Consider the following 12,706-nt stretch of genomic DNA (forward strand, 5'->3'; position numbering starts at 1 on the left):
TCTTTTTTTTTTTTTTTTTTTTTTTTGGTGAGGAGAGGCGGGGATTGAACTCAGGGCACTTAACCACTAAGCCACATCCCAGCCCTTTTTATTTTATTTTATTTTTGAGACAGGTTCTCCTTATGTTGCTTAGAGCCTAGCTAAATTGCTCAGGCTGATTTGAACTTGCAATCCTTCTGCCTCAGCCTCTTAAACCACTGGGATTACAAGCATGTGCCACCTAGCCCAGCTCTAACATTTTAAAAGTAAATTTCTCTGGTTGAAATGCAAATTAAAAGTACACCAAGGTACCACTTTTCATGGATCAGATTGGCAAACACTTTAAAGCTTGTCAACACTTTACTGACCAGGCCTTGGGGAAATTGGCACTCTAATACATTGCTGGGGGAAATGCAAACTGCTACAGGTCCTATGGAAAGGGCCTGGTGCTGACAATATCCCATATACGTGTAGCCCAACAATCTCATTTCTTGGAATTTACTCTGAAGATTAACTTCCATCAATATGAAAATACATATGCATAAAGTTATTGATTACAGCATTATTTGTAATCACAAAATATCAGAAACTACTTACACATCCAACTATAAGAGTATGGCTGAATAAGCTATGGTACAGTCATAGTGAAGTACTATGAATTCATAAAGAATGAGGAAAATCTCACAAATTGTTATGGAGCAGCTTCCAGGATTTTTAAAGTGACAATAGAAAAAATAAAAAGGAGGATATAGACAATGCTACCTTCTGGGTAAGGAAAAAAGGGAAATAAAAACACATATGTATCATCTTGTTTTTACCAGAAGAAACACAGGAAGGGGAAACCAGAATATGGTCACGTGTAAGGAGTTGGAGGAAAAAGCAGGAGTAATACTTCTGAGTATATCTCCTGGTTTTTATAAGCATGTTAACATTCTACCTATTAAAAAAAATCAAAGCAAATTAACAAGGATGGGGGAAAGCTAAAATAAACGGAAAAAATCCCAACTACTTAATGTGAATAATATAACCAAATTATGGGGGACTGGGGTGAGGGGTCTTGAATTACTACTTGAATTAGTAATTCAAATAATGAACACATATCTATATTCTTTCCATTATCTATATACCTTCTATTTTTAAGGGCATAGGGTTAGAGAATTGGGAATAAATCCTGAACTATTTTTAGTAGGCTTGTTTCTTGTAATAGGATCAGCGAAGCAACTCTGAAACTATTTTAGATGCTTCTATAGTTTGTATCTTGAGGGTCTCCAAAGGCTCATGTGCCAAAGGTTTGGTCTCCTAGGAGGCACTATTTAGAGGTGGTAGAATGAGAGGTGGGGCCTATTTTCTTCTGTTACTTTCTTCTGCCACTAGTAGGAATTCTTTAGGTGATTGGAGGTGTGCTTTTGAAGGGACTAGTGGAACACCAGCCCCTTACCTTCTCTCTTTGCTCCCTGGTCCATGATGTAAGCAGTTTTGCTCCACCATATACTCCTGCCATGATGTGCTGCCTCATCACAGGCCCAAAGGGTAATAGGGCCAACTGATGATGGACTGGAACCTTCAAAACTGTGAACCAAAATAAACCTATTTTCTTTATACATTTATTATCTCAGGTATTTTGTTATAGTGATGGAAAGCTGTCTAATATATATGCATTACATGACTAACTATACAATGAAAGGATTTGCTCTTGTTGGGAGCCTGGGTTCTAACTGTGTAAGAAGAGGCATACAAATATAAAATAGTAGTAGGCAAGGAAGAATCCTATGGGAGTAGATAAGAGATGTCAGTGTGACCTCATAATTTCTAATATGAGGAATTATGCATGTGTATGTGTGTTTCCTAGATAGGACTGCTGGAAAAGTTTATATAGCAAAGACACTCTAATAGCAGTGGGCACTATGGTCTTAGTCTCTAATACCATACACACATAGAGAAAAGAATAATAGAGTAAATAAAAAATATTAATAGTTTAATCTGGGTAAATATTATATCGATAGTCCTTTGCTAATCTTGCAACTTTTCTGTACATTTGAAATTATTTCCAAGTAAAAAGTTTTAAATACCTAGATTAAAATATATTGATGATGTTATCTGTTTCTTTTTACTTTTTGTTTTTAATAGATGGACACAATACCTTTATTTTATTTCTTTATTTTTATGTGGTGCCAGGGATTGAACCTAGTGCCTCACACATGCTAGGCAAGTGCTCTACCACTGAGTCACAACCCCGGTCTGATGTCATCTGTTTCTAACTACAGTAGAGATGAAAAATAATTGAGCTATACCACCATACTGTGTCTTCTTGAAAATAATGAGGGACTGTGTAATGGTTTTGGTATGACATATCTCCCAAAAGCTCATGTGTGAGACACTGTAAGAATTTTCAGAGGTGAAATGATTAAATTATGAGGTGTAACCTAAGCACTGGATTAATCAATTCAGTGGTGGGTGGTAACTGTAAGCAGATAGAGTATGGCTGGAGGATGTGGTTCATTGGGGGTACGATTTTGTTTCTGGTGAATGGAGCTCTCTGCTTCCCATCTGTCATGAACTGAGTTACTTTCTTCTGCCAACCCATTCACCATGATGTTCTGCCTTACCTCAGACTCAGAGCTATGGAGTCAGCCTACCACAGACTGAACCTCTGAAATTGGGAGCCAAAAGAAACCTTTCCTCCTTTAAATTGATCTTGTCAGTTTTTTTGGTCACAGTTACACAAAATCTGACTAAAACGGATTATTTTCCCACTCTCAATATTGATCTACTAAGGAAAAAAGTTAATTTCTCTAGATTTCCTGGCTTTAAAAAAATTTTTTTTGACATCTATGACATTTACCAAAGACTACACTGTGGCTAGTATCCTCCAAGCCTAACAGTGTAAAGGAAAATTACAAGATGTCTATTCTTGAGATGTCAAGAATTAGAAGTAGGAAATGATAGACTAAAATATTGGTGGAAATGCTCATCTGGGAAAATAGGTAGAACTTGGTCTGTTGGCAAGCAGGGAAGAGGCTGTCGAGGGAAATGAAAAAGGCAAGGCTTGAGTTCTAGAGGAAGTCACCAGTGAGAAAACTTTTCACTTAGCACCTTGTCCAGAGCAGATGTAGTCTGAGGCTTCCCTTCATACTTTACCCCCTGCCTTCAAGAAACTGTGAAAGAGAGGGCTCCTGAGATATCAGCTTGGGTGAGTAGGAAACCTGAAGGACAGTCCACCATCCTGCCTTTCTCTCCAAGTATTTCATAAGCTAATTGCTAAAATTTGGACTTTTTTCTATAGGTACAAGAAAGTCGCTATGAGGTTTTGGCTAATATGGATGATTTTAGTTAGTAAGTATTTTTTGAGCTGCTCCAATAAGTCAGTTATGAGATAGGTGGAGGGGCGAGAGAAACAGACTGCGGCTCCTCTTTGGTGAACTTGGTCTTAAGCAGAAGTGTATTTAGGTACTCTGGGGCAGCTAACCCAGTGAGGCCAAGCTGGGAAAGCTATCAACCTGAGTCTTAAAGGTCAGGTATAAAACAACTGAATAGGAAAGGGCATTTGGGGTAATGGAAATTGGAAACAGCATGTGCAAAGGTATAAAGGCAGGAGGGTGAGGAATACTTCAGGGAATTTCAAATGGCTTGATCCAGTTTACTGAAAGGGAGGCTAGCTGAATAAGAGCGCAGGAAAATAAACACATGAAAAGATACTCAACATCATTACTTGTTAGAAAAATGCACATAAAACCACAATAAGATGCCATTTCATACGTATTAGAACAAACAGTATGTTGGCTTTCCATCTGTCTGACAAAACATCTGAAAAAAATCAACTTAAAAGAGAAAAATTGGGGCTGGGGATGTGGCTCAAGCGGTAGCGCGCTCGCCTGGCATGCGTGCGGCCCGGGTTCGATTCTCAGCACCACATACATACAAAGATGTGTCCGCCGAAAACTAAAAAAATAAATAAATATTAAAAAAAATAAAAAAAAAAAAAGAGAAAAATTTAGTTTGGCTAAAAATTTCAGTGGATGGTTGTCCCAGTCATTTTGAGGCTTATGGTGAGGCAGAATATCATGGTGGCAGGAGCACATAGTGGAGAAGCCTGTTCACTTCATAGCATTGGGAAGCAAAGAGAAAAGGGTAGAGAGGAAGGGACCAGGGACAAAATATACTCCTTAAGGGCCTGCCCCCAGTGACCTACTTCCTCCAAGTAGGCCCTACTTCCTACAATTTCCATCACCTCCCAATAGCCTATTAAGTCATGAATCCATCATTGATGAGGTCAGAGCCTTCATGATCCAATCACCTTCCAAAGGCCCCACCTCTGAACATTGCTGCATTGAAGATCAAGTCTTCAACACATGAGATTTAGGGGGACATTTAATATCCAAACTATAACAAATGGCTAATAACAAACAAAATACTGAAGCCAGTGAGGATGTCAAGCAACTAGAATTATCACGTATTGCTGATGGGAATATAAAATGATACAGCTATTCAGGAAAACAATTTGGTCATTTCTTACAAAGTTAGACACTTATTCACCATATGACCTGGCATTCTCACCTCTGGATATTTACTCAAGTGGAATAAACAATTTATGTCTAAATAAAGACCTGCACTTTATTCATAATTGCTAAAACATGAAAGCAATAAATGTCAATCAAGTGGTGAATGGATAAGTAAATTATGGTATATCCAGATAATGGAATAATACTAGCAATAAGAAGGAATAAATTACTGAGATACAGGTAAAAACATGGATAAATCTTCAAAATATTAAGTGAAAGAAGCCAGATATACAGCCTACATACTGGATGATTCCTTTTATACGGAATTCTTAAAAAGGCAGAGTATAGAAAACACATTGTTAAATAATCCAATTTAAAAAAAAAACTGGCAGGGCTGGGGATGTGGCTCAAGCGGTAGCGTGCTCGCCTGGCATGCGTGCGGCCTGGGTTCGATCCTCAGCACCACATACAAAGATGTTGTGTCCGCCAAAAACTAAAAAATAAATATTAAAAAATTCTCTCTCTCTCTCTCTTAAAAAACAAAACAAAACAAAACAAAAACTGGCAAATGACACTACCAAAAGCAATATACAGTTTTAATGCAATCCATATCAAATAGCAATGACATTCTACACAGAACTAGAAAAAACAATCCTAAAATTCTTTTGGAAGAATAAGAGATCCAGAATAGACAAAGCAATTCTGAGCAAGAAGAGTAATGCTGAAGGCATCACAATACCTGATCTCAAATTATACTACAGAACTAAAATAACAAAATCAGCATGGTATTGACATCAAAACCATGATGGAACCCCAATGAAACAGAACAGAAGACACAGACAACCCATATACTTAGTCATATGATATTTGACAAAGGTATCAAAACACATATTAAAGAAAAGGTAGCCTTTTTAAACTAATGGTTCTGGGGAAACTCTATATCCACATGTAGAAGAAAGAAACTAGATCCCTACTTTTCACTCTGCACAAAAATCTACTCAGAGTGGATCAAAGACTTAGGAATTAGACTAGAAACTTCACAATTGATAGAAGAAGGCATAGGGTCAACGCTCCATTATATTGCAGGCACCAAATTCCTTGATAAGACCCATAAAGCTCAAAAAATAAAACCAAGAATCAGTAAGTGGGATGCCATCAAATTTTAAAATTTCAGAACAGCAAAGAACATGATGAAGAGAGAGCCTACAGAATGGGAGAAAATATTGTCCACTACTTTTCTGACTGGGGATTAATATCCAAAACATATAAAGAACTCAGAAAGCTTAACACTGCAAAAAAATAAATAACCCAATCAATAAATGGACAAAAGAACTAAGCAGATATTCCTCAAAAGAAACACAAATGGCCAACAAATATATGCAAAAATGTTCAACGTCATTAGCAATTAGAGAAATGCAAATCAAAATTACACTAAGATTTCATATTATTCCAGTCAGAATGGCAAGTATCAAAATTACAAATAATGATAAATGCTGATGAGGATGTGGGGAAAATGGTACACTCACACATTGGTGGAGGGAGTGCAAATTAGTACATTCACTCTGGAAAACAGTGTGGAGATTCCTCAAAAAACTAGGAATGGAACAACCATATGACCCATCTATCCCATTCCTTGTATTTATCCAAAAGAACTAAAATCAGCATACTACAGTGATGCAGCCACATCAATATTTATAGCAGCACAATTCACAGTAGCCAAGCTATGGAACCAACTCAGATTGACATAAGAATGGATAAAGGAAATGTGGCATATATACGCAATGGAGTTTTACTCAGTCTTAAAGAAGAATGAGGGGCTGGGGTTGTGGCTCAGTGGTAGAGTGCTCACCTAGCACGTGCAAGGCCCTGGGTTCGAGTCTCAGTACCACATAAAAATAAATAAATAAATAAAATAAAGGCATTGTGTCCAACTAAAAAATTTTTTAAAAGCATAATAAAATTATGGTATTTGCTGGTAGATGGATGAGACTGGAGAACATCATGCTATGTAAAATAAGCCTGACTCAGAAAGTCAAGGGTCAAATGTTTTCTCTCATATGCAGAAGCTACAGAAAAATAAGGGGGAAAAGTAGGGGTGGGGGATTGGATATCATAAAGACATAGACAAGGTCAGTGGAGCAGAAGGAGATAGAAAGGGAGGGTGGAGGAACCAGAAAGGGGAAGAATGAATTTAATAAAATCACAATATGTGCATGTATAAGTTTACCACAGTAAATCCCACTGTTATGTATATGTAGAAAGCACCAATCAAAATTAAATAAATGAGTGAAAGGAAGATCAGTAGAGTAGAGGAACAAGAGTGGGCACTGGGGATTGAAATAGAATAAATCAAATTCCATGCACATATGACTTCATCAAAATGAACCCATCTATTATGTATAACTCTAAGGCTCTAATAAAAAGAACAAAAATGGCAAATGGACTGAAGAGATACTTCTCAAAAGAAGAAATGCAAATGGCCAACAAATATATGGAAAAATATTCAATACCATTGGTCATCAGGGAAATGCAAATCAAAATTACAGTGAAATATCATCTTACCCCAGTTAGAATAGTAATTATTAAAAAAAATGAAAAAAATAACAAATGCTAGAGAGATTGTGGAGATAAAGGAACTCCTATACACAGCTGACAGGAATGTAAATTAGAATAGCCACCATGGAGAACAGTCTGAACATTCCTCAAAAAACTAAAAATAGATCTGCTGTATGACTCAGCTACCCAAAGGAAATGAAATCAAAAAGCCAAAAAGACACCTGCATAGTCATATTTATTGTAGCACGATTGGCAATAGCTAAGATATGGAACCAGTCCAGGTGCGCATCAACAGATGAATAAAGGAAATGCAGTGTATATATACCCAATGGAGTAATATTCAGCTGTAATGAAAAAATGAAATCCTGTCATTTGTAGCAAAATAGATGGGACTGAAGATGATTAAGTGAAATAAGCCAGAAAAACAAAAACAAGTATTGCATTTTCTCTCTCAAATGTGGAAGCTAAAAAAGAGTCAACAAGAATATAGAATGGTGATTAATAGAGGTTGGAAGGGTTTTGTGTGTGGGACGGATAAAGGGAGACTGGATTTGATCAATGCAAATTGTATGCATGTGTGGAAATACTACACTAGATCCCTTTAATAAGTACAATTAATGTTTATAAAAATGAAAATATAAAAAACACATTATTTGTTAGGGGTTGGAGGTTGGGAGAGAGGTTTGTCCACAATGAAGCACAAAGCAAATTTTTGGGGTGATAAAGATATTCTAGATTTTTGACTGTGATAGTGGATTCTTGAGACTGTCTTGGCATTATATCATATGCCTTAAAAAAGGGTGAATGTGACTGTATATAATTATATGTAAGACTGAATTTTTTAAAATTAATTCTGGTGCTGGGATGTGGCTCAGTGGTAGAGCACTTGCTTAGCATGCATGAGGCCCTGGGTTTGATCCTCAGCACCACACACAAAAGAAATGAACTCTACCTGAGTCTGAAACCTTTAGCATTTATTAGCTGGTGACCTTGGGCAAGTTACTTACATCATCTGTGCCATAGTTTCTTCATGTTAAACAGAGACAATAATAATAACTATCTTGTAGGAGTTTTGGTGAAGATGACATGAGTTAATACATGGTAAGTGCTTAGAACATTGCCTGGCAGAGTAAGTGTTCAATACATGTGCAGTTATCCTTTTGGTCAGAACAAGAGGAATTTCAGTCTGAAAACCTGGCTTCTAGTTCCAACACACATTATATAACTGTGAGGATCATTTATCTTCTGGGAACCTCTTGTAACCTCAAAGTTGTGATAATGTTGCCTGTCACCTGCTCTGCATAGCATACAGGGTACTTATAAAGATTAGATGAGATTAATGTGAGATCAGGCATGGCTAGTCATTCAAGGCTGGCTTTCTTTAAAAACTGGAAAAAACAAACCTGAGAAGACTGTCTGGATTTTGAGTCTTTGGGTGAACTAGGCAAAAATTGAGATGATGAATACAGGAAGAACATTTTTGGGGTTGTCAGTTTCAGAAGGATGAGTTTGTGATGGTTGTAGAACATTTAGATGGACTTTTTTTTTTTTTTTTTTTTGGTACCAGGGGTTGAACTCAGGGGCACCTACTACTGGCCACATCCTCAGCCATTTTTATTTTTTATTTTGAGACAGGGTTTCACTAAGTTGCTTAGGGTCTCGCTAAATTACTGAGGCTGGCCTCAAACTGTGATCCTCCTGCCTCGGCCTTGCTGAGATTATAGGTGTGTGCCACCATCATTTCTATTTGACAGATGGAAATAAGTGTGTAGAGCTCAGGACCAGAGAGAACTTTTAAAGACATTAATGAACATGTGGTATCTAAGGGCAACTCTAAATGAAATCATCCAGGGAAAGTGTGCAGGAGAGAAGAGAACCAAGGACTGGGCTCCCAGGAACATCAGTAGACAAGAGCAATAAAGCCCTCAGAGGAGATGGAGAAAGTAGAAAAAAGTACAGGGGAGAAGTTAAAAACAGAAGCCAAAGGAAGAAAGAATGAATTAACAGAATTCAGCAAACACTAGAACAGGTTAGGGCTGTGAAAGATGCAAAAAATGAATATAAAACAGTAAAGGGGATGAGAAGAGTAAATAAGTGAAAAAGAGCCCAAGTAGCCAAGTGCTGCCCTGGGGGTTGGACAGGTGTAGGCAGCATGTCTGAAGAGAGAGCATTGGTGGAAAGGAGAAAATGATGAGAGAAGGGAGAGACAGAAGTCTCCAAATCTGAGGGGCTCATTAAAAGCTCATCAAAATAAATAAAAGACTTGTACCAAAGAGACAATCACTGATCAATTTCAGAATTATCAAAGGGAAAGTCTTAAATCATTCAGACATTAAAAAAGAAATATTTTTAAAATAGAAAAGTGGGTCTGGGATTGTGGCTCAGAGGTAGAGCACTTGCCTCTCATGTATGAGGCACTGGGTTTGATCCTCAGCACCACATAAAAATAAATAAATGTATTTATTTAAAAAATGATTTCCAAATTATTCTAGATATTTCATATGACAGTAGAATCATATAACATTTCTCCATCCTTTTGGCTTTTTCACTTTGGATAATGTTTAACGTTCATCTTCTGTTGTACCATTATCAGAATCCCATTTTTGTATGGCTGAATAAAATTCCATTTTATAGCTATACTACATTTTGCTTATCCATTCATCTGTTGATGGAAATGTGGGTTGTTGACACAAATAATGCTATCACAAATAATACTGCAATGAACATTGATGTACAGGAATTTAAGTACCCAGGAGAGGAGATGTTTGGCCATATGGTAATTCTACGTTTAACTTTTTGAGGAACATCTAGGCAACATTTTTTTCCACCACAGTTGTTGAAGGACTGAAGTTAGCAGTGTTGTGTTCCCTGCACTCCCTTTCACAAACTGCCATCAGCAAGAACTTCTCAATATTAAAATCCACTTCTTCTTTACTAAATATTAAGTACCACAAGAAAGGATTAGAATTTGAGATAAGAATTTACTTTGGAAAATTATCTGAAGTTTAACCTGGTTTTTAATATCTTAAATGATGTGTACAACAAAAACAAAACCACTTAATTTGAACACGATGATTCATAATTTCTTAAGACTTGTTTAGCCTTCTGGGGCTGTGACCTTATTCCTTGTCCTCTACAATAGGTGCACTTGAATGTCACAAAAATTTCAAACATGTTTTAAACATATATGTGACTACCTTTAAAGACTACATCAACTATAATCTAAGCCACCAACTAAATTAAGCAAAGCTCAGAAAAAGGACTAATGAAAAAATACAAAGAATATTTTGGAGGATAAAATATTTTTGAGCAGTGGGATTGTGAATTTTTCCCATTTACATACCATTCTATGTGCTTTATCAAAGAAATTTCAACAAATGGAGTTTCAAAGATCTGAGTTGCTGATTCATGAACTAGGCAGCATTCCATCTATAAAACAGAAAGGAACTCCAATGAGCTAAACAGAGTAAATGATTTTTATAGGTATAAAGAAGTGGAGGAGGGCTGGGGTTGTGGAGTGCTCCCTTAGCATGTGTGAGGCCCTGGGTTCGATCCTCAGTACCACATAAAGATAAATAAATAAAGGTATTGTGTCCATCTACAACTAAAAACATTAAAAAAAAGAAGTGGAGGAAGTAGGGACAAAGAACAAATATAAGATGACTTAGTCATTTCAAAGTTAACTTTCCTTATAGGGATGTAAGTGAAATCTTGTGGACTTAATAGGATTTTGCTATCATCTCTTTTCTTATTTCTTAGAACAAAACAACTTAGGCGTTGGTGTGGTGACATGTAAGAACCTCAAAAGTAACTCCATTTTGCAGCTGCAGTCTTGAATAACTTTTTCTTATCAGGTTAAGACATTTTGTTTTTCTTTTTAAAAAACAGCAGTAAGGGCTGAGGTTGTGGCTCAACGGTAGAGCACTTGCCTAGCGTGCGCGAGGTCCTGGGTTCAATCCTCAGCACCACAAATAAATAAATAAAATAAAGGTATTGTGTCCAACTACAACTAAAAAATAAATATTAAAAAAACAATAGTAAGATGAATTTAAATTTTATATGATTATGTTAAGTATTGCAAACCAATAATTTTTATTAAAAAGTCAACACAATGCATACTTAAATAAGCCTACCTGCCTTTTTATGATGTGAGAGGAGGAAGGGTAGAGAGTAAAACTCCACTGGACTATAGTGAAGTAGGTAGTTTACAGAGTTAAAGCTTGCTCACATGAACTTTAGTGACAGATATCAAATGGTCAGGATGAAGTGTCATACTTTTAAACAAAAGAATAAACTTTATGAAAATGATACAGTGTTCATTATATCTGGCAGAAAAGCACCATTACTCACAATCCTATTACTTAAATAACAGTTTAACAGTGGGTTGGTAAACTTCCAGAACAGTATTCATTCATATGTATGGACAGGATTGATGCAATTGCTATATTTTTTTATTTTAAAGTTTTAAATTTGATTTTATTTGAATATAATAGAAAATAATTAGAAATGAAACAAAAGGGGTTGCTACATTTCATAAATATTTCTTCATCATACATCTACTGGTTCTTCAAAGAGTAAGTAAGGCAGTAGTTATTAAACTTGGGTATACAACAGAATCCCCCGAAGGGTTTATGGAATCACTGGTTGTTGGGCGCCCACCTCAGGGTTTCTGATTCAGGAGGTTTGGAGTAGGGCCAAGAATCTATGTTTCTAACAAGTTCCCAGGAGATGCTGATGTTCCTGGTTTGACACCACACTTTGAGAACTGTGCTAAGATCAAGGAAAAATAAAAGACTATGAAAAAGTTACGGTGGTCATTAGGGTTTTTATCCCTATAATCTTAAAGATGTTATGAAACATCTCCATGAAAGAGAATACAGTAGTAGTATCTACTCTTTATCCCACTTTCCTTCCCCCATGTCCCAATCTGTCAATGTGTTTTAAGTTTTGTCAAGATTTCTAACACTTATATGCTATTCTACCACTATGATTCTTGTTTAAACATCTTAATTCTGTAGTTTAATGGACTCAAAGATCATAAACATTCCTTTGGCTGGAACTTTGTGGGGAAATCTGGTATCCTTTCTCTTCTGAATTCTCATTAAATTTCCAAAACCAGGGCTCACTGGACCCAAAGATATACCTTATTCCTTCAGTGGCTTCCCCGGGCTGCTCTGGCATCTGGGAAACATCTAGTCCTGGTGAAATGCTGGGATGGTAGCAAAGACTTTGGTATCTCAAAGGTTCTCCTTGATTCTCCTCCATGTGTCCTGGTCACCCCATTAGTTCCTTTGTTCATATTTGGGGGTCCATTATTACCAAGATTTTGTCAACACTGTTTCTTTACTCAGTGCCATGCAGAAGGGTTCAAAGTCATACTATACCTTATTGCCATGAGCATCTTCTCCTTTCCTTATTTGGTGGTTACTGAATTTGCTAGGTGATGGAAAAGGAAAGACTTTCTAACCCACCTTAATTTTCTTGATTCTGCCTAAAAGTAACCCATCCATTTAAGAAAAAAAAAAAAAAAAGATCCAAGGGCTGGAAATGTAGTTCAGTGGTTAAGCATTTGCCTAGTATGCACAACTCTCGACGTTTGCACCCCAGAACCATAAACAACAACAACAAAACCCTAAAAAAAAAAAAAAAAAAAAAAAAAAAAAAAAAAAAAA

The 12,706-nt window shown here is 36.6% G+C and overlaps 1 protein-coding gene across 2 annotated transcripts in view; it reads right to left on the reverse strand.

Annotated features, from left to right (window-relative positions):
• Nucleotides 1-7,930: 7,930 nt before the first annotated feature.
• Bclaf3 (BCLAF1 and THRAP3 family member 3) overlaps nt 7,931-12,706 on the reverse strand; it is a 70,397-nt gene continuing 65,621 nt past the window's right edge. For both annotated transcript variants that reach the window (XM_048796520.1, XM_048796519.1), the window contains exon 11: nt 7,931-7,960. In XM_048796520.1, coding sequence (XP_048652477.1) covers nt 7,955-7,960 — 6 coding nt within the window. In that variant the 3' untranslated portion in view covers nt 7,931-7,954. The remainder of the gene's footprint in view (nt 7,961-12,706) is intronic.

This window comes from Marmota marmota, unplaced genomic scaffold (assembly GCF_001458135.2).
Source record: "Marmota marmota marmota unplaced genomic scaffold, marMar, whole genome shotgun sequence".
Classification (NCBI taxonomy): domain Eukaryota; kingdom Metazoa; phylum Chordata; class Mammalia; order Rodentia; family Sciuridae; genus Marmota; species Marmota marmota.